Source organism: Haliaeetus leucocephalus, unplaced genomic scaffold (assembly GCF_000737465.1).
Source record: "Haliaeetus leucocephalus isolate CR32 unplaced genomic scaffold, Haliaeetus_leucocephalus-4.0 Scaffold136, whole genome shotgun sequence".
NCBI lineage: Eukaryota > Metazoa > Chordata > Aves > Accipitriformes > Accipitridae > Haliaeetus > Haliaeetus leucocephalus.
In genome coordinates, this window is record NW_010972572.1 from 2,761,180 (window position 1) to 2,783,069 (window position 21,890).

General features: G+C 53.5%; 3 protein-coding genes across 4 annotated transcripts; 1 reads left to right on the top strand and 2 right to left on the bottom strand.

Annotated features, from left to right (window-relative positions):
• Positions 1-6,903: 6,903 nt before the first annotated feature.
• LOC104843161 (C-C motif chemokine 4 homolog) lies at positions 6,904-7,895 on the top strand. Of its 2 annotated transcripts, none has more exons than XM_010585937.1 (3): positions 6,904-6,973; positions 7,349-7,463; positions 7,808-7,895. In XM_010585937.1, the coding sequence occupies exons 1-3, from the start codon at positions 6,904-6,906 to the stop codon at positions 7,893-7,895; spliced, it is 273 nt and encodes a 90-aa protein (XP_010584239.1). The 2 variants fall into 2 exon arrangements, with proteins under 2 accessions (XP_010584239.1, XP_010584240.1); XM_010585938.1 differs by having other exon boundaries at positions 7,349-7,461; positions 7,821-7,895.
• A 6,633-nt stretch (positions 7,896-14,528) lies between these two features.
• Positions 14,529-19,537, bottom strand: LOC104843162 (E3 ubiquitin-protein ligase TRIM39-like). Its single transcript, XM_010585939.1, has 6 exons — positions 19,068-19,537; positions 18,288-18,383; positions 16,409-16,639; positions 16,249-16,271; positions 15,637-15,749; positions 14,529-15,100 (listed from the first exon to the last, which is right to left on the bottom strand). The coding sequence occupies exons 1-6, from the start codon at positions 19,509-19,511 to the stop codon at positions 14,529-14,531; spliced, it is 1,479 nt and encodes a 492-aa protein (XP_010584241.1). The 5' UTR covers positions 19,512-19,537.
• A 25-nt stretch (positions 19,538-19,562) lies between these two features.
• On the bottom strand, positions 19,563-21,636 carry LOC104843180 (C-C motif chemokine 3-like 1). Its single transcript, XM_010585968.1, has 4 exons — positions 21,518-21,636; positions 21,124-21,238; positions 20,557-20,645; positions 19,563-19,798 (listed from the first exon to the last, which is right to left on the bottom strand). The coding sequence occupies exons 1-4, from the start codon at positions 21,588-21,590 to the stop codon at positions 19,563-19,565; spliced, it is 513 nt and encodes a 170-aa protein (XP_010584270.1). The 5' UTR covers positions 21,591-21,636.
• Between the last annotated feature and the right edge of the window lie 254 nt (positions 21,637-21,890).

The following is a 21,890-nucleotide window of genomic DNA, read 5'->3' on the forward strand; positions in this document are numbered from 1 at the left end:
CTGGCAGAGACAGAAAGAAGGTTCAGGGCTCCTGAGATAGGTGATGATCTGCTCCTCCTCACACTTACCCCCCCAGGGAGGATTTCTTTTGCACTCCTGCTTCCTTGCATGGTCTTATCCTGCGTTACAACCCAGGACACTGGTGCTGTCGGCTGTGGCAGGCTGCAGGCTCACTCTGCAAGTGAGCAGAGACATCTCCAGAGTGGCCAAGAATGTGCTTTTATTGGGGCCAAAGACTCTGTAAGTCCTGACGTGGGTATTGGGGAAGGTGTGGGATTTTGCCAGATTCATAGCAAGCCCTGGCAGAACCAGCTCTGCTTTCCCTGGGTAAGTCTGAGCAGCTCTGGGCAGAGGTGCATGGCAGAACAAGAAGTGGCTCCAGCTTTTGGCTGAATTGCTGCAGAGCAAAACCAAATGATGGCTTTTTGCCACGGAAATAAATCATGCAGAAACCAACAGTGGGAGTTTTATGTTCTTCTGTGCTTGCAACTCACATGCTAGTGTCTGCATGGGGAAGTGACAAATGCCGGCTGCCGGCACTGTATTGCCGGGTGAGAAAGGTTGTGGCTGCAGAAAGACAGCTTTGTGGCTAACACCAGCCAGAGACAGCTTTGCTCATGGCAACTTCACAGCTTCTGCTTTCCAGCCTGCTGCCTGCAAGGAGCAAGCCACAGGGCTGGTGGCCCACGCGGTGCCATCTCGTTCGCTACACAGAGCACCGGGGTGGTGGGGAGGTGTGATGGGGGTGTGAGCCCTGAGATGGTCAGTGAAGGAAAGAAGCCATCATTTACTGCTAATGAATTTGACAGAGCTGGAGGAGGAGGGTCTGCAAAGAGCTGCTGCAGCTGCAGTTGCTTGGTTGTGTCATCAGCACAAACCACTTAGCGCTTACAAAACTGCCCTTTGTCAGCTGTGATGTTGTTTCCACCAGAGTGCTGAGATGCCTCCTGGAAGGGGGGTACCTCTCCCTCCCCAGCTGCTCCTCTGCACTGCTGACCCCCTGCCACAGGACTCTGGCTTTGAGTCACCAGCTGCAACCCTGGCTGCAACCCCGGCTGCATGCTCCTGCCAGGCTGCTCCCAGAGTAATTCACCCTCCTTGACTTCCGAGGCCAGCTTCTGTTTTCAGTTTTCTGTTTCTGTGCACTGGTTTTCGCTTCTCTGACAAATCCCAGAGCCCTCTGCTGTCACAGTTCCTGCAGTTTAAGTATTTATAAGCTGGCGTCTCTCAAGCTTCCTTTATTATTCCTGGAAATGAGCCACTTTTTATCATTTTAGCCTCACCCAGACTGGGGCATGAGATTTGTTTTGGTGCAGACAGGGTAGAAAAAGAAAGCTAGAATTATGCAGAGGAAGATTATAGAGAAGGATATTACAGTGGGTACTCAGTCGTCATCCCCTGAGATAGACAGTGACAAGGATTAGCCCAGAGGCTTTGGGACTCCTTCAAGTTCCCCCGAAATCCTGCCCTCGCCAAGAGCCACAGGTCACAAAGCACATTCTCCCAGGGCAGAGGGATGCAGGGTACTCTGCTTGCAGGTGATGGTGAGGGCTGTCCCCAGGCTGATGGGCCTGCCTTCCCCTGGGTGTACAGCACGTCCGTGGGGGCTGCACCACTCCAGCCCTGGCACCTTGGAGCACATAAAGGGATATTATCCCATCCCTGTCACTCCTGCTAGCCGTTTGATCCTCTTGCCCATAAGCCCACAAGTGGATGCGAGCTCTGGGGTGTAGGGTGCTCCATGTGGCAGATGCTGGTGGTTTCACCTGGGGCAGAGGTGCAGTGCCCCAGGGGTCACAGCCTTGTCCCTCTGCTTGCAGCCTGGGGCAAAGGCGATCCCTGACCAAGTCCAGCTCCCCTCCGCTCCCACTCACAGACTGTCCCCAGCAAGTCCCTCCTGTGGCTGCACCTCTCTGCACGGTCCCCAAGGGATGCAGGAGGCCGCATGGGGAGGCTGCAGGGCCATGGTACTCCAGCAAGCAGTGCCAGAGCTCCTGGAGCCCTCCCTTCTCCCCCAGGGGATGTGGGTGCCAGGCAGAGCCCGTGCTGGTCAGGGCGGCCGGACAATGGCCCTTTTGAAGGGCACAGGCCCATCTGGGGTGGCAAAAGCCTCAGCATCACAGACAGCATGATGGGACCTGTGCTGCAGAGCGCCTTAACCTACAAACAGCCCCCACACATGGGAAGTGGTTTGCAGCCTTGCAGCGAGCCCAAAATAAATCATGAGGCTAGTAAACATCCGAGCTCCGCTGCCGGTCTCCGTGTGTGACCACTGCAGCTGGAAAGCTCACACCTTGCTGTGGCAGCTTGGGTCTCACACCTCCCGTGGGGTTTCCTACCCCACATGAGTGCCGGGGGGGGGGACGGAACCGACACCAGACACATCCCTGCCAGCACACTGCAAAGAAGGGGACCAAGCCGGTACTGGTGGACATGGGGTCTTTGGGAGGTCCAAGGGCCATGCATCAGGGAAGTTCCCCAGCGGTGGTAATTAACCCTGGTCTCAGCCCACTCCGTGAGCAGGAGAAGGTCATGATGCTTGGCAATCCCTAAAGCACCCGTGGGGTGCAGCTGGCCCCCCTGTGCTTTGTGGGCTGCTTGCAGCCAGCCCACCCAAACCTCCTGGAGAGCTGGGCTCCAGGACCACTAATGAAAATGAAAGCAATCGATTTGTGGCTTGCTTCTTTTCCTTTTCACTTGGTTATGATGACCACACAAGGCCCAGTGGGTTCATTTATAAACTGGTTTTATTTTTCATCTTAGCAGGGCTCTGAATTTTCAGCTTGGTCTTCCTTGCTCTTTGTGGAGGACTCATCAAAGATCTGAGTGAGGTGAGCTGTCCCCCAGGGCAGAGGATGCAGCCTGGGCAGAGACACTTTGTCTGGTCCTCCCAGGCATTTGCAGGGTTTGAGGGATGCTGAGGAGTGTGGGTCAGGTGTGCCCCAGCCCCTGGAGGCAGCAGTCAGGGTGAGCCAGGAGCACAGCCCCACAGCTGCTTCCCTAAGGCTCAAAAATTGCTAAAACTCAAGTTTTTGCTGTTTCCTTCTTTTCATTTCATGCCAGGGATGGAGAAGGGTGTGGAGCAACAAGGCTCTTTTATTCCACTTTAATTTGCTTTGAAATACTATACACTTAATCCTCTTTGATTTGTTTTGTTTTGTTTCAAAAGAAAGGCCAGGAAAAATTTAAGGCATCAACCATTAGAAAGCAATAGTATTCCCTGGGGTATTTTTTTCAGAAAATGCCCTTGCTGGAGGAAGATTGAGATACATTTTTCTTATCAACTACAAACATCTTCCCGGCGTGACACGATTTCAGGAACACACAAAGGGGTCTCTTGTGCAATGCTGCTGGCAGTGGCCGGCTCTTGCTCACGCCGCGCAGCCGGGATGGCCGTGCTCTCCCCTTCGCCCGGTGTGGTGGAGACAGATGGTTCCCAGTCACTCCCACAGGCACAGGTTCCCACTGGGGCCAGTTCCAGGACATGAAATCATCTAAAAAATTCCAACATTTCTCCAGAAATGTCAGGAATGGTGGGGGTGAAATTTCTGGACACTGATGAAAAGTCACTGGTGCCCGAGGTCTGAGCAAGGCAGGATGGAGACTGCTGCAGGTAGAAGTGGAGCTTGTCCTAGAAGCAGTTTCTGAACTCAGGACATTTTTAAGTACTTCCTTTTCTGAGCAAATCCTGACTCCTTAGCATTAAAACCGGCTGTAAATAGCAACTTACATCAGCCAGCCTCACCATTTTTTTCAGGGTTCCCCTTTCATTCAAGATTGAGAATTTCCCTATTGCTGCTATCACCAGATTTATTTTGGGCATTTGCTTTCCTTAACACTTTCTCCTGGGTTTTTTTGGGGGCTTGCAGCAAACCTCTGTCATATTCCTCTATGTAAACTGCTTCAGACAGCCTGTCCTGCTGACTCCAAGCACTGCCTGCTGGCGGTGGGGGAAAGGGGAGACCACAGGCTGGGTCATGGATCCTGAAACTGGCTGGAGCCACGGTGGGAAAACTTCCACCTTACACCACTGTTTTGCTGTGCTAGCAACCTCATTCCCCCTGAGGTGCTCCAGCCCACTCTTCCTTGGCCACCTCTCCATCTCAGAGCACCTCCTGGGTTAGATGGTCCTTCATCCAAGACACATAGCTTATCCTCTTTCTGAAAGGGGGAAGAGCTAGAAGAAATTACTTTCTCGCTTCATCATGACTAGAATGTGGGGGAGTGGGTAAGGAAACATTTTTTAGGAGCATGTTGCAACATCTCAGGGCATCACTGATATGACTATAGCCTCCCACCTCCAGCCTGGCAGAGTGGGGGCTTTTGTCAGATTTCTAGGGAAAAAACAGACCCCTGGGAAGCAAACGCCCTGACTTTGGGGTTATTTTTGGCTTTCAGCAGTAGAAAAGTTTCAGCCCTCACCTGGCCCCTGTAACACAGGTTATCCTAAACTGACTCAGTTAAACTGAGAAAATTTTTTTTTTATTAATTAAAAAATGGTCCCTGACAGTCCAAAATAATTTGGCATCTGCTTGACGACAAAGGTATAAAGTCATGGAGGTTTTCAGCTGCCTGAAACAGGAAAGTATCTCACTGAAAACATTCAAATAATCAATGCAGACTTCCAACTAATTCTCCTGTTTTAATGAAACTTGTTTTTTTATTAGAACATTTCTGCACCATAAATGGCATTTCTCCTGCCTGCCCTACCCACACTGTGTGCCTTGGGAGCAGGACAGGACCAGATGGCTGTAGGTGGCAGATCTCAAGACATGACCCATGAATGCTTGAAGGTACAATCACAGGGAACAGCTCAGAGGCAAACCATGCTCTTACGTACATCTACAAGTTATATTCCCTAAGCAACCAGACAGAGGAGCCAAGTAAGCTTACACTAGCTCAGAGCCGATTTCTGGTCCAGCAGTCATCCGGCTGAACGCCGGGTTCCCACCTCCTGCCTGGCTGGGAGCCCTGCCTGTGGAGGCAGGCTTTCTCCTCATCCACCCAGGATATTTGGGGACAAGCAAGCTGACAAGCAGAGGAGGGAGTGAGGTCTGAACTGGTAAGTGAGCCTGCGAGGTGCCTCGCAGGTGCCTGCAAATGGCAAAAAGGAAGGATGGAGAGGGGACCAGACTGGCCAAGGTGTGGCCAGGAAGGACGTGATGCTCAGCTTGGCAAGAGCCACATTTTCTCTGTGGGGTAGATCTGCCCTCCCCAGCCAGGGCAAGAGGCAGGCACACTACCACTGCTCCCAGCAGGAGCCTCCTTGAGAGTGGACCACCTCTGGGACTTCTGTGCAAGTCCAGGACCGCATTGTGCTCCAGACTCCTCTCTGCCTGCATGGAGCAGAGCAGTTAACCTGCATGGAGCTAACATGCTGCAGCTGGTGGAGGGCTGTGCACGCCATGCAGCGTTGGAGTGATATTTGGAAAACACCAAGTTATTTGCAGAAGGCGCTTGGGTAGGTAGCTGGAAGCCTCTAATAGAAACACAGTGAGTCATTGCCCAGCACTGCGGTAGGGGTGCAAAAGTGCTGGCGGTGTGGTTGGGTTGCTCCACTTTACGTTATAGTCCCTCCACCGACTTTCAGGCAGCATCTGCCAAAGCACCACCACTCAGTGTTAGAGATGGACAGCCCTCAACTCTTGCCAGAGCATCCATCACCTCCTGGCCAGGCCTTTCCTCTCCTCCTCAGGGACAGAGAGGTGTTTGGTAGGCCATATGTAGGATGGTGACTTCTTCCCAGTGAGCCATCCTTGGTCACAGCCCTCACCCAGCTCTTGGAGAGCTGTGAGCTCTTACTCTCTCCCATGCAACGTGGTCATTCCTCCTTGTCTGTAGTCATTACAATTTTATCTTTTCTGCTGAGACTGGATACTCTTTTCTTGCCTTCTGGCAAATCCCAGTTTCTGCCCTTGTCCTCCAGTTAACCTGCCCCTGGCCTTCAGAAGCAGTGTGTTCTTTCTCACCCTGCTCCTGGAGCCCCTCCTGCCTCATCTTCAGGGTCACAGTCAACGTCTCCATAGTTCTTTTGGCTCTCTGCATCTCCATGCCAAGCAATGATAGGCCTCACCTATCAGTAGCTGCTGAAATTTAAGTGTCGAACCTAAACTGGTCAGTTAGGGTCTCCTTATAGGATCTGGAGCATGGCAGGCACCTCCAGGAGATAACGCCCCATCTCAACTCTTCTTTCCCTTACACTGAGGAGGAAACTCAAGTGCTTCAGCTTCTGGGACTCTTATTTCATGCCCACCAATACCTGCGTTGGTGCCTGCAGTGCTGTCACCACTGCAGGACATGCCCTGAGTTCCCTCAGACTATGTGAAGCACATACAGGACATGGAGCCCACTGGTAACAGCTCACATCTCGTGCTACTGGGGCGGCACGGGCTGTGCAGATGTAGGAGGGTAACAGTCCAGGGTAGAGGAGACCTCAGCCCCTTTTCCCCTAACCAGCCTCATCCTATCCATGCTTTTTAGTCCATTTGCACAGCTCTTGGAAGGATGCACTTTTGCCTCCAAGCTGCTTGGGCAAGTTGGGTAATTAAGGGCCTGCTGACAAATGCAGGAACCTCCACAGGGGAACTTCTTACTAAGGGACATGCATGAAAGAAGCAGAAATAGCAATGGTTACTGTTTCATATCCTGTGTCACTGGGGAGGCTCTGAATTGAGGGGGGAGCTTCGTCCTTCCGGGGCTGGGGCTGTTGCTCCGTTCCACCATGACACTGCACCATGAGCAGCCTCTTCTCTGTGGGAAATTCCACCATGCCTACGCAAGCTGCTGCACGGACCAAATCACCCCATAAATTGGGCAGCTGCTGACTGTCTCAGCATCAGACAGAAAAGAGGCTTTCAAGCTCCACTTGCCTGCTTCAGCTCCGGCCACCACTTCTCAGCTGACATGAAGGTCTTTGTGGCTGCCCTCACCATTCTCATCGCTGCTCTCTGCTACCAGACCTCCGCTGCACCGAGTAAGCCAAGCTCTCCCCCTCCTCTCTAAATAGGAACAGGAAAGATGTTGCTGATGGGACAGGGTCCCTTCTGCCAGCCCTTACACCTCTGGGTCCCCTCCCATGTCAGACCCCCCTCTGGCAGGTGCTCCATGGCCTTTGGGGCTCTCCTGCCATGGGAAAGGCACAGCTCAAAGCACGGGATGGGCTGTATCAGTGCCAACTCAAGTTGAACCCAAAAGATTTCTCTTTGAAGGAAGAAGAAAAAAGACCTCATCTTTCCTCTTCCTCCTCCACATCCTCCCCACTCCCCAGACCCGGGGGTTTGCGGTCCCAGCTCCCTGCCCCTGGTCCCCATCCCTTGCCACTGCTGACGACTGTCTTTGCCCTTCACAGTTGGCTCCGACCCACCGACCTCCTGCTGCTTCAGCTACACCTCCCGGCAGCTGCCACGCAGCTTCGTGGTGGAGTACTATGAGACCAACAGCCAGTGCCCCCAGCCAGCCGTCGTGTAAGTCCTTTCCTCCTGGGTGGTGGTGGGCTCTCCCTTTGGGCTGAGGATCCAGAGAGGGAAAGACCCCTTTTCAAAAGACAGGGGATGGAGGCTGGCCCCAGGGGATGGGAGGGATAGGGGGACAAGAGGTGCAAGGTGATGCTCTGTGAGCTCAGCGCACAGGGGGCTCGCACCGGTTCTGGTCCACCATTTTGCAAACTAACTGGTGGCTGCTTGATGTGATGGGCATGGCATGCTGCATGCCCAAATTCTGCTGATCCTTGGGAGAGGCTGGGTTTGGGACAGGGCTCCTCTCCATGCAGCACTCTCCCACTGAAAACTTACCTGTCTGCACCCCACAGGTTTATCACGAAGAAGGGCCGCCAAGTCTGCGCCAACCCTGAGCAGGACTGGGTCCAGGAGTACATGAGCGATCTGGAGCTGAACTGAGGTGCCGGGACAGACCCTGCCACCCTGTGTCACCCGGCTGCCAGGATGGGCAAGTCACAGCCAGCTGCGGGCTCTGTCAGAAATGTTTCAATGTCATTTAAAGCTAGTTGAGCAATGAAAATGTTCCAGAATCTAACTTTAGTATTTTGATATTTACATATTTAATTTTTATAGGGGTGGGATAAGGTGCAATAACTCCACTCCAGACAAATAAGAATATTATTTAATATATTTTTTAAATGAAGACTCATGCTCAGGTTATATTTTCTGTATTTAATTAATTGTATTTTTTGTAATATTTAATTCCAATTTTGAGAAATAAATATTTTTGTAAGAACTTTCTGGTTTTGCCTCTATTACGATTCTTTGCAGTGACAATAGCTGAAATTATAATAGTGGCAACATGTTCTTTATCCCCTTTTCTACACTGTCGAAACACCCACGAGCTTTTGCTATCTGAACATTCTGGTTTGCAAAATAAGAAGAGAAAAGCCATGAAGGAGGAGGTGTGAGAAGGGCATAGATTACATTCAGGTAGCTTGGCTCACTCTTTTGATAAGGTATTTAATCACTGCTCATTACAACTACTGGCAGCTAGTTAAATTCCATTGCTGGTCCCATTATAGTCAATTAAAACATTACCTTCAGGGGCTGAAATTTAACATGTTGGCTGTTTCAGGGAAAGTTTTCTGAGAGCTGCAGCTAAAATGGATCAGCTATTCCCAGAGCTGAGGATGGAAAAAATATGTTTCACTACAAGAGTATTAGAACTATTTCATTAAACTCTCCTTAGCTGGGACATGAGGCTTAGCAGATGTGTCCCTCTATGAGAAAAGGTGCTTTTTCTCTATGCCTCCAAAACCTGCCCATCTCTGGAGATGCCTGCCCAGAGGCACAGCATCCAGAGATGCAGTGTTCCCCTGCAATCACTCTGCCAGAGCCCAGCCTCAGGGCAGGATCTGCCCCTGCAAGGAGACATCTCCACTGCAGCCCTGCGGCTGGCCTCTCACCAGTGCCAAAGGAGATGGAGCCCACACCACTGACGGCATTTGGGTTGCTCTAATCAGCTCTGGACATGCGCTGTTGGATGAATGAGGGTTTGGGTTCCTCCTGCCTGGACCTTGGGTGCCTATAGGGCAGCCCAACGAAAAAGGTTCAGGTCAGAGACCTGTCTGCACTCAGCTCACCCCACAGTGTTTTCATACTGAATTTGAGAGGACAAACATGAACATCAGTGAGACACAGGGGAGCAGAGCAGAAAGGGGGCTCCTGGGGAGTGTGAAGATGAGCAGACACAGGGCCGAGGCTATGTGGGAGCCGTGCAGTGAGAGGAGCCTCAGGTGGGGCTGGAACGGACCAGGGGGATGTGGGTGTTTTTGGTGGAGGAAGGAGCATATCAATTATGTCAGGAGCCTTGTCACTTCAGGAACTGCAGCCCCCAGCTCCTCAGCCCACGGGGCAGTGTGTACCCCATCAGTCATCCCACTACAGCGCTGACTGCACCTAGCCTAAAATAGCATCCAGGGAGAAGGAGGAGGGTGAAACAGAGAGATGTGCCAGCGAGCAGGACCCCTTCCCCAAGATGCTGCTGGGAGGGAGCCCATGGCTGGGAGGTTCAGGTGGACATCACCATGAAGGCAGCTGTGCCTTGGTGACAAAAAGCTGCTCCTGCATGTGGGGGAGGTAGCTTTGGTCACAGCCCTGACTCCAGAGGCACTGCATGCCCCAGGGCCAGCTCCAGGAGCAGGGCTCATTGTGGCCATGCTGGAGGTGAGGACACCTTGGCCGTTGGGTACTAGCCAGCCCCATAACTGGGTGCCAGAGCCCGGTAGCTTCACCCTGAGGAATGAGATTTGCACAAAGCTGGGTGCCCAGAGCTGCCCTTGCTCCAGGGAACAGCAGGAGCAGGGGTCAGGACAGGGAGACCTGCAACAGGATCATCCCAAAATGGCTTGAGCCTCCACAGTCCCTCTTGGATACAAGCCCCACCTGTCCCTGTGGCACTGGGAGCAGTCCCGCAGCCTTGGGGTTTCTTGCCAAAGGACACACAGTGCAGTATCATCTGAGGAGCACCATCCAGCCCGTGAACTGTTTGAGCCTGTTGTAAACAACCCCAAGTGCCAACATCCTTAACAAGCCGGGTCACATTCAAGCCACCCACAGCAGACACCTACGCTGGGTACCTCAGCTAACTCCTCACCGCTATTCTGAGAGCCTGCAGGGAGTCCTGAATTGCTCGTGTTTTTCTTGATCTTACACCCACCTACGTGTGACAGCTCAGAGGAGCCCTCCAAGTGCATGCGAGGAATACAGCATCCTTATTAATCCACACCCCCAGGCACAGAGGTGTGAACGAAGCCTGCACGAGCAAGGCAAAGGCAGCCAGCAGCTTTCAGCAAGCCAGCAGCTGCCTCCAAGGCCCGCAAGCAGCGTTGTGCACATGGAGCAAGCATCTCTGGTGATCTTCAGAGCCGCCACATTTTGCAAAGGAGGAGGAGCAGGAGGAGTGCAGAAAGGTGGCCTGGAGCAGGGACAGGCAGGGGCTACAGTACCCATGTTGCCATTAGCTCAAATCTGCACCCAGGGATTACAGTGCCCACAGCAGGGGATATACTTTCCATATACATTGATGCAGCTATTTGAGGCTGACCTCACTGCTAGAGCTGAGTGGTACAAGAAAACCCTCACACCATGCAGCCCTTGGAGGAGCCCCAGGATGCCCCGGTGCTCATGCATGGGACTGAGGTGCTAATCGTGATGGTCATCCCTCCTAGAAACAGCCTCGCAGGGTGCTCAGGGAGCACCCACTGGAGACAGGGCAGGTGAACCCAAGAAGCAGAGGGCACTAAGCCCAAGGCAGCAGATGAAGAGAAAGGAGAGGCTGGGACCCAAGAAGAGGGTGGCTTGCAGGGGGTTTCCTCTGGATTCAGACCAAGACAAGAGCAATGGTGTCAAGGGCTTCAGAATTTGTAAACTACTATAAGAGAGACTCATCCTGAAACCAGAGCATGGTGTTTACTGAATATTTTGTGCAATGTATATAAAAGTAAATATTTTTAACAAAAACCCCGGGAAAGCCTAGCTGTGAACAGAACTAAAATCATTACTATGATAACATCATTATTATAACATACATGCACATTATGTATTTGTTGTTTATATCACCCTGGTGTGTCTGTAGGCTTTTTGAGGTATAACAACAGCCAGGGGAGTTGGAGGTCAGAGTCTGGCATTGCACAGAAGAGGGAGCTGGGCTGTGCTGATGGAGATACATTTTGATGGTAATCAAGGTTCATGGTCTGATGGCTTTTACATCTCCAATTTTCAGAGGAATTAGACACCCTGAAGGCAAAACACCTGTACACTCAGAAGCGCCAGCTCTGTGCGTTCCTCACCATCCCAGGGACCTGTGCCCTGGCTTGCTGCAGCGAGGAGACGCTCAGCCCTCCACCCGAAACAGCTCTTCCCAGAGACACCAAGATGGGGGACCATGTCTCTTCTGGGGGGCCAGCATCCAAAAAAGGCATGTAAAAGTGGATGGTTTTGCATGCTGCATACGAAAGCAATGTTTTCCTAAAGTAGCACTATATCCCATTCTTCCAGGGCTGAGGAAGACATAGAAGTATTATGCTAGAAATAGTGCCTGGTTATCACCTTTTCCGTAATGGCCAACATAAGGCAGATGTGGCAATGAAGACCAGGAAGAACATTTCTGCTTATTTCTTAGAAAGGCACAGACAACTACTCACATGCCCGTAAGATGACAACAAAGCATTTTCCGCTACACTAGAAGAGAAAGAACTGCAGGTCTGTAAATTTTGCTGGGGAGAATCTTAATAGGGGACACTGTCAATGCCTCTGGGTGACCAAACTGCCCCAGGAGCTAAAGCCTAAAAATATGACATTAATCTAGATTGCTCAGAAAAACAGCTCCCTGATCACCCAACCCCAAACCATGGCCATTCCGCCACACGTAGTATCCCAAGAGATTACTGCCCTCAGTAAAACCAGACACCTTGAGCAGATCAGTCCTGGGACCCTGGGACCACAGCAAGAGACTGTCTCAACCCAAAATGTCCCTGCAAAACACATATATGCCCATCTTCCTTCAGCATATGGAAATCAAATGGAACTGGTGTGACTGTGATTAGTCTGGCACATACTGGTCAGCCCCTTTGGTAATAAATAACCTTATGATGCCATGTGAGGGTCACCAGCTTGCTTGGAGCTGGGGAGCAGGAGCACTTGCGGGAAGACCCACATGCTCGGGTCAGACCATGCTGTGCCGCGCAGCCATCCCTCACGGCTGAGGCAGGTGGTCCAAGCAGGACCTGGTCCTTGCTGGGTAGGATCGGTGTGAAGGCCAGAGCCAGGCAATAAATGTGTTTCCACTGAGAACAGGGGCAAGCTCAACTTGTCATGACTTAAACAGAAAACCTGCTTGCAAATAGCTTTAGGAACAGCTTTAGCTTTAAGTTAGCAGGGAGCTCTAAAAGCCAGGTCCCAGTGCTCCTGGCTTTTCTCTAGCTGCCCATTGCCAACCAGTCTGGGCATCTCAGGGCAGACTGGTATCTGCCCCAAGCAGTTTCTTAGTTGCAAGTGATGTGGAGAGTCCACCAGATGGAAAATTTTATAGCATATTCAGAGCTATCTCATGCCTTCAACCTTTCCTCTCCTTTCTGGGAGAGACAAATTCACAATTTCTAGTTGGGTGCTGCGTCGGGATGAGTTCACATCCTTTCTGCTCATTCATTTCTTCACCCTATTTGCAAGATCTCTGAACTGTTGCACTTCCTCCCGCCTATTCTAGAAATGCTCTTCGTGCTTCCAACACCACAGCGAGTGCCACTCATCTGTCAACTTGCCATGGTCAGATTACTTTTGCTTTCTGGACAGTTTCCATCCCACCACCTTGTCCTGCCCCTGGTTCAGTGACATTTAGCCTGATCCCTTCCCAACTGTCACCCTGCACAACAGGTTTCCCTGGCTGTCCTCACCACTCCCCCCCCCGCCGAATTGCCTCTTCTTCCAGTCCTCTGTCAAGACCTCAAAGTTCCTGTCCTTTCCTAACTTCTCAGGCTCCATAAACACCCTCTGTAAGATCTCCATGGAGGTCAATGAGCTGCAGAGCCCACCAAGACCCATTGCCCTTCTTCTTCCTGGGATATGACAAAGCTGGGACTGGGCTCTTCTAGCTCATCTCTTCTCTCTGCCATGCAGCTTCGAAAAGAAAGAGCCTGAAGCTGAAGGGAGGAGGGTGGGACTCCCCAAAATGCAACAAAACTCAGCTGAGAGGAACTACCTCAGGTCCAGCATCATTTTTCACTAGGAGACCCCTAAAGCACCATCCAGGACACACCGAGAGAAAGGGTGCTGAGCATTTCAGACCATGCTTTATCAAATCTCATTTTATTTTAATTGAATTGGTTTTTAAATTGAGCAGCTTCATTATTTTTGTCTAAAGAGCATGCTCTGCAGCTGCTCCAGCTGGCAGTCCACAGCTGCTGGCATTGCCTCCACCCTGCCTGCCCCCAGGGCAGCATCTCCTGTCTCCTGGCCCTGGTCCACAGGCACTTTGGTTTAAATGAGTAGGACTAGATGATGCCACACTTGAACTTAAGGACCTGAGAGCTTTTCCTCCAGAGACAGGTTGGCAGACTGCTTGAGGCAAGAACCTCGGGCAGCAATAGAGCCTGGAGGAAAAGGGATGTCCCAGGGGATGGAGAGACCAAAGGTGACCTTTGGAGACATCAGCAGAGGCTGGGTTATTTTTCTTTCCCTGGGTTTTGCAGCCCTTGAAGTGCCCCCACCTGTGGTGGGCAACTCACTTCTTCCCATGCTTGGAGATTTCCCACCCATGGGGCTTGTGAGGGGAGGTGGAAGGGCTGGAGCTACCAGACCTAGAGGTCATCTCCCTGCCAGCGGATGAGAGAGCAGCCCAGGACCACCCACACCCATACAGAAGTCCCCTCGCTTTCACCGCAGGTCCCAGCACCACGAGGCTGAAGTGTGGCCAACTACACAGGCAGCTGCCACTACCGAATCCCTGCCTGACAGGTGCCCAGCTTGCTGTGGTGTCCCACTGATGCCACAGCAGGATCTCTCGAGGACCCTCTCTGGGCTGCAGATGACCAGGTCCAGCAGCACCCTTTGCCCTCTGAGATGTTGCAGATTAGCTGGGGCTAACGAGCAGGGATGGATGCACCATAAAACCACAGTGCTAACCACACAAGGCTCCCCAAATCAACCCTTTATTGCCTTGTTCCAGTACAATTCACACCAAAATCAGCACTATGCAGCAGGCTGGGCACGTATCCTTCTCCAGCAGCCTGTGAGATGAGCAGCAGGGCAGTGGTGGTCAGTGGGATCCCCTGTCCCCGTCAGCAGCACAGAGGGTTGTGGCACATCCCCACTGCAAAGTGCCCTTTCCAGCACAGGCATGGCACGGGGTGGGTGTCACACTTGGCAGGTGACCTCCAGCAGCCAGGAGCATGCGGGGACCCTTCCATGATGCTCACCAGGGCACACAGATATTTCCCTGGTGCTGCCCCACCATCACCCTCCTGCTCACAGGAGGAGCCAGTCGGGCTCCCAAGGTCTCTGCCCGCCAGTGGGAAGCCAGAGCAGCTGCTGTCACAGGATGATGCACCCGGTCCCCTGCGTGTCCCTGACCCAGGAGATCACCAAGGGCTCTGCATTTCTGCCCCCCAAAAAGGCACCCAGGAAAAAGAGAGGCCTGAGGTTCCCTGAAAACTTGTCAGTGAAGGTGTAAATGTGGGAGCGGTCGCTCACATTGTAAAAGGAGATTTCTCCTGCCTCGTAGTCCAGGAAGATCCCAATGCGCCGGGGTCTTACGGTCAGGGTCAGTGGGGAGACAGGCAAGGTGAGGGCCTCGTAGTTGCCCCCATTTTGCAGCCGCAGCAACCAGTAGCCATTGTCTGGGGAGAAGAGGACATTGCCTTTCCGGCTGGCAGACTCCTGGCACAGCCCCAGGCCCCACTCGGGCTTGTCTCCCACTTGCACCTCCCAGTAGCAGCGGCCTGAGAAGAAGACCTGACTCCCCAGCACTGCTGGAGTGGTGCTGAACCTCTTGGGGTTGTCAAAGAGGGACAGAAGCAGCTTCTTGCTCCCGCGCCGCACACTCTTGCGGTCCTCGGATAGGGTAAGGTCAGGGTGTGCTGTCTCAGGGTCCAGAGTCACATCCACTGGAGCGAGAGAAGGGTGGAAGGACAGATGGGGCTTCAGGGGTCTGCAGGTGCAGGCACGAGTGGGTGTCTGCAACCCAGATGCTGGGCTCTTCCAGCTCTTCCTACCTCTTACATTTATTTGCTTGTGCCTGTGGTTTTGCACAGCTCCCAGCACTGCCTGGCAGTGGGGAACTGCAATACATAAAATCATGCTAACTATAAACCATATCAAAATATTTGGCATCTGGCTGCAGAGCAGGAACAGAATAAGGGTGGCTCTGCAGCCCCCGGCACAGCTTCAGAAACAGCCAACACTGAAAACAAGAGTTTGTGGGCAACACAGAGCCTGAAACTCCAGAGCGACCTCCTAGCCTTCAGGGTCACCTCACAACCCATCCAGAATGAGGAAGGTGTCCCCACCATGGAACCAGCCTGAGCTCATCAGTATACAAACTGGGACCAGCTGGACAAAGCTTGTTGAAAAAACCTCCCCGTGTCCCAGGGTATGGGGGGTGGACTGCAGCCAGGAGCTGGCACAAAAGCAGCTCCCTTACCTTTGAACTTCTTCAGCATTTCCCTCATGCCCAGGCAGTGCTCGGGGATGCTGTAGTTTTCCTTCAGGGTCACAGACACAGCCTTGGGGGACTGGAACTTCATCCCCTCGCACCTGAAAGGAGAGTGATGCCCATGGGCTGTATCCAGAGCCCACAGCACAGCCAGTCTCCTGCTGGGGTCGGGTTTAATGCCTTTCTGTTGGCTGCATGGAGGCATCTCCTCCCTTGAGCTCTTTGGCTGTGAAGAGCACTAGGGATAACTGCTGGCTTATCAGCAAGCCTGATGGGACCAGAGCTAAAGGATGTGGGGACCAGCAGTACCAGTCCCTGGGAAAGAAGGAGCAAGGCCACCTGGGCAGCATGTCCCTTAGGAGAGGACACATCTCACACACCACAAGGCCAGGCAAGCCCTTGGCTCTGGGGCTCTGGAAGAAGAGGATGGAGTCTCTTCTCCCGCCCCTGCTGGTCTCAGTCCTTTCTTCATCAGCCCCAGGGAGGATCAAACCAGATGCTGGGCAGGGAGAACAGGGGGTGGCTGGCATGGAGCAGACATGAACATCTCAGAGCCTGGAGGCAGCCAGGATGGTAGAGGGAACGAGCACAGGTACCTACCTGCTCAGGATGCTTTTCATGTCCTAGAAGGAGAAGAGAAAAACCATTCTGGGTGTGAGGCTCCAGAGCCTCATGCCCACCAGCCAGCCTGGCCCTGGCCACCCACCCAGATGGCAAAGGCATCGAGGCTGAGTTAGTGGGGCTGGTGGCATAGCCTGACCTTGAGCAGCCTGTCAGCTGGCTGCTGGGTCTTCTCCTTTATCTCCAGGATCAGGTCCTCCAGCAAGGACTTCTGCTCCACCAGCCTGGCCAGGTTTTCATTGATCATCAGCAGAATCCGCTTCTCCTCTTCCTCCAGCTTCTGGAGTAGCAGCTTCTCCTCGTCAGCCAGCAGCCGATGCAGCTTCCCGAACTCGCTCACAATCCTCTCCCGCTTTTTCTTTACTGTCTCCTTGCAATAAGAAGATACACTGGGTGAAGCAAGGCGCTGTTAGCCAGGCAGCTGTGACAGAGACGGATTCTCTGGCACCCATGCCCAGCATCAGGCCCTGGGAAACCACCTCATTTTTTTGGTAAGTGCATGTATTTAAAAAAACAGCCAGAGGCTAACTGCTGTGCTTTCACCTCGCCTGAGTTCCTGTTGGACATCCTCAGTTTACCAGCAGTAGGACTTTGCCTGGGGCATTTCTGCTCAGCTGGACCTCAGATGTCTAACGAAGTCTCCGTGCAGCACAGGGGACTGGTGGGGCTGCTAGGCTGCAAGGACATGCCATCAAGTGTCGGGGCAGGTTTTTATTAGATATGATACAACTCATCCCTCCAGCTAGATTCAGGCTAACCCACTGCTCGGGCAGCCCAGAGGAAATGCTCTACGTCTGGAAAAACCCAGAGCAATGGGAAAGAGGTGGAAGAAGCCCCGGGGCTGGGGAGGATGGAAAGAGGGAGACAGGGAGGACTCCCCGATTGTCTGAGAGCTCTCACTACAGCCAGCAACTGGCAGGGTCTGCCAGTGCTTTAGGGGTTTTCGCCTGAGCCCTAAAAATTGGCATTTTGCTTGAAACCTGAAGCGCCAGGAAAACACACTGCAGTTAGCTAGGACCGTGAAACCTCAAAATGCAGAAGATAAATGAAAGGAAACTGAACTGCCTTTATTTTTATGTCCAAGCACATGATTTCTTGGATCTGAGTCACAAAGGCTTGATAGGCCAGGATGGTCACAGCCACCTCCCCCCTACCGCTCACAAGGGACATTTTTTTCTTTTTACTAAAAAAGGATGACAACGCTGGGCCGGGAGGAAGCCAGAGGCAGCTGAGCTGCGGCCCTGGAGCCCTGAGTCAGGTTGGTGGTGCAAGAGTGACATGGCTTTTTCACAGCCTCCATCCCCAGCCTTGAGGGGGGTGGTGGGCACACAGGGGCACCCCAAAAACCCACCACCCACTTGGCTGGGCTGTGGCAGGCAGGCAGAGGTGCTGTGCAAAAAACTAGAGGAGTCCAGAGAAACCTGTTTTCCCTGCTAAAGCTGATTAATCATCAACTCTAGCTCAGGGCTGGACAACTCCGTCCAGCAGTTTCGTTTCCTTTTCTGCAGTTACTTTTACTTTCCAGCTTCCACCCTGGAGGGACATGAAATGCAGCTGTTTTGCTGGTGTCATATCTCCCCAGGACTGCCTGGAGTCGGGCAGAGGTGCAGTAATTCAGCTTTTCCTTTTTTTAATGAAAACACTTCTAGTTCCTATTGTTGTGACGTAGAGCTCACCCTATGGCTCACGCCTGGCTTGTAACTCAAGCACACATTGTAAAACAGAAGGCAAATAAAAAATACCCAGTGTCTATTTGTTTTACTGGCAGACAAGCCCCTGTGGTTTCAGTGGAGCTGCCGTGCTGCTCTTTGCAAAGCATTTCTTTGCAAACCTTTTTAATTTTTAGTAGAGCCACACACAGTCACTGAGCCTGTCTTCCAGCACCAGTCCTCCATACAACAGCAGGACGCTGGGACATGTTCCATCCTGAGGAGTATGCCAAATTCACAGCCACAGATAAGATCATAATTGCCGATCTCTCTGAAGCCCATTCTTTAAGAATTAAGCCAGGCACCTGCCTTGCACTCCTGGGTTTTCATCCTTTCCGCTGACTCACGCTTCCTCACGTCCTCCACTTCCTTCAAAAGGTGCTCCAGGGATTTCTGGAGTTTGACCTGAAAATAGAAGAAATGGGCTCAGCTCACCCCAGCAGCACCCACCGAGCGCTGCAGTTCGGCCGGGCCCTCTCTGCCCTGGGACTGCTGGTGCCAGCAGGCAGCCAGGGGACAGTGACCCCGCACCAGGCAGTACCAGCCCTGGCACCCGAACCCAGCAGCTGTGCTCTTCACTTCACTCGCAGCATTAACCCTTTCCGCACTCCTTGGGTTTCCTCCATATTTTTCTTACTATTTAGGTTTTGGAGAACAAAGTGACCGCTCCCCACAATGCTGGGGCGCGGGGCGGCTGGCAGCACGCTGCCAGGAGCGTCGCTGGGACATGTGGTTTGGGTGCACCCCTCCACCAAGGCAAAACGTCCCCAGGGCAGGACCCACCACCCCCACTTCTCTGGGGGGTCACAGAGGGGCAGGGAGCCAGGCTGCCTCCGTGCACCCGGATGGACAGGGGTGAGCCCGGGTGCCGGAAAATTTGGGAGCCAGTGGGTCCAGCCTCGTTCCTGCAACGAGAGCAGCTGGGTGGGTGCTGCCGTCTCTGCCACCCCCTCCTCTGCTTTGCCAGCGGTGCCGCTGGGGCTGTTGGGAGAGGGGCGGTGGGGTCCTGGTGGCCGATCCCCTCGGCGCCAGTGTGCCCAGGGTGCATCGGGGCAGGACGGGGACCCCCGGAACCCCAACCTCCCCTACCTTGTACACCTGTGCAGCCTCCTCGATGGGGTAGACGGTGTGCGAGCGGTGGTGCAGGGACTCCCGGCACACCACGCAGATGGCTTCCTCATCCTCCTCGCAGAAGAGCTTGAGGCGCTCATCATGCTGGGCGCAGAGAGGGGTCCCCATCCCCGTCCCTGTCTCCGTCCCTGGGCCACCCCGCAGCCCCAGCTGCCGGATGCTCTCCACGATGTTGGCCAGCTGCCTGTTGGGTCGGAAGCCGCTGCGGTGGCAGGAGGCCCGGCACTGCGGGCAGGAGAAGGGCCCGTCGGCCCAGAGACCCTTCTCCTGGCAGTGCTTGGCGATGCAGCTCCGGCAGAAGTTGTGCCCGCAGTCAACGCTGACGGGCTCGCTCATGTACTCCAGGCAGATGGGGCAGATGGCCTCCTCTTGCAGCCGCTCCAGGGCACCCGCCAGGGCCATGGCAGCCTCTGCGGCCGGGCAGCCTCGCTGCGCGCTTCCTTCCCCCCAGAGTCAACCAGCAAACGCAGGCTCGCCGGCAGGCGCGGCTGCAGTAGCCTCACGGCGAGGCAGCGCCGGCAGTGCCACGGGAGGCCGGAGGAGAAGCCGGCCTAGCTGTGGTGCGGCACCGGCGGTGGGAGCCTCGGCACTGGCTGGGGGAGGAGCGTTGCACGGGCCGGGACAGCTGCAGCCAGCCTTAAAGGCTGGGGCTTCCTCCAGCTCCGGCGGGTCAAAGAGAAATAAAAACCCTGCCAGGAGAGTGGGACAAATTAGGAAGCACCAGAAATAATCCCTGCCCATAGATAGCCCCGGGCACTGGGATGGCAGAGGTGACAGGGTCGCCTCTGGTGTTTGCTGAACCGAGCAGCCCACGGCTGCAGTGTGAGCCCTGGTGTTGCCTGCCCACTGCGTGCTCACAAGCTGCCTGAAGGTGCTAGGTGAGTTTGGCGATACCCACGCCTTACCACACCGCAGCCCGTGCCAAAACATCCCCCTTGACACCCATCCACTGCAGAGAGCCACAAGCTTGGGCATCGACCGGGGCAGGGCTCAAGCACAGCCTGGTAGGCAAGGGGTAGGAGCCCTGCCGGGAGTGGGCAGGATGAGCACCACTTCACTGTGCTGGGGGGCAGCTGGGAGCCGCCCCGCCACCCTGCAGACCCATCTAGTGCCAGCCTGGACCCCCTCCCAGCCATCACTGCCCACCACAGCCTCCGTGAAGCAAACCAAGAGCCAGTGGGAGAAGCTGCAAGTTTTGCCCCTTTTTATTACACAAAATAACTTCAACACAATCAGTACAAATTAGAATGAAAAGTTTCAATGAAAATGCCAAATAAATTAAAAATACCTCTGCATAAACTTAAATAAAAGAGCTAAACACTGTATTAAATAGTCTGCCAAATTCACAGGCAATAAGAAAAAAAGGGACGTGTCTCGGAGGTGTCCATAAGAGAAGGTCCTCACAGAGGTGATGCTTGGAGGGAGCAAGGCGTTGCTCATCCACTACCTGCCTTGTCGTTTTGGTGATTCACTATGTCCTGGACCCACTTATCATCAGGTTTGCCACAGACTTTCTTGCCTGCAATTGTGGTAAATCTGCAGAAGAAAATCCAGTGGAGAGGAGAGGAGAGGAGAGGAGAGGAGAGGAGAGGAGAGGACCACCTGCTCCTTGCCACTGGTGACCCCACCAAACCACACACCTCTATAGCTGCAGAACAGCCCCAGGGAAATACAGGATGGGGGCTTGGCTTAATGTCATTACAGATGTCTTGTTCTCTGCTATGTAAGCCACTTTGCCCACTCCAGCTGGGACACCATCCTGCCTGAGTCCTGCTATCTTGGGATAAGGGGGGTGACCAGCAGAAGCTCTTTGGCTCAGATCTAGCAGTGAGGTCCACAAACTGGCTGCCTGGAATATGGGATTGGCCTCTGAGATGCTTCCAGGCTGTTCTCCTAACACAGGAGAACCCAACTTGGTGTTTTCCCTTGCCAGGATGGGGTGTGATGTGGGTTTCCTGGCACTGCCACTATTCAGTGGAGCAGGGCCCCCCAGGATTTGGGCAGATCTACTCACATCACAGCTGGCTGGAAGCAGTGGCTGGCTGTGTGCTCATACATCACCACACGGCTCGAGGGAAACGCTTTGGTGCTGTATTGGATGCAGCAGGGACCAGACATGTTGACAGACCCTGGAAGAGAAGTAAAGTTTTCTGATTAAACCAGACCAGGAAAAGGACCAGTGGGGAGAAGCAGGGTCAGAAGATCAGAAGGTCCCCACTGAGGAGGTGCTGCTCCCACCATGGGCTCCCACCACAACCATCCTTCCCTCAGGAAGCCAAGGAGTAGCAAGACATGCCTCTCCTTTCCCACAGCAGATGCTTGGAAGGGAGAGCTGCCAAGCATCACTAGACCTTATACAGCAGAAAGAAAGAGGAGAGAGCTCCTCAGAGAAGAGAAATTGGACTTACTTGGAGAAGAGGAGACCTGGTAGCAGAGAACAGCCATGAGAAGTACAGCAAGGGCAGCTGTGGAAGTCTTCATGCTCCTGTTGGGTGGAGATAAATTCTAGGAGTCAGGCTAGACTGCTGCAGAGTGCCCCTTGTTGTGCCTGATGTGGGATCCCTGGGTTCAGCCCACTTTATAGAGGGAGACAGCAAGTGAGGACGGAAACATGCCGGAAACATTGCTGAAAGACATGACACAATGGAAGAAGTGCTGTGTCAGGGGTGCCACACCGTCCCACAGAGGGAAGTGCCTGGAGCCCCGAGGAAAGCAGTGCCCTGACGTGGCATGTTATATAATGATATGATACCGTGAAATGATAGAGAACAGGATGACCTC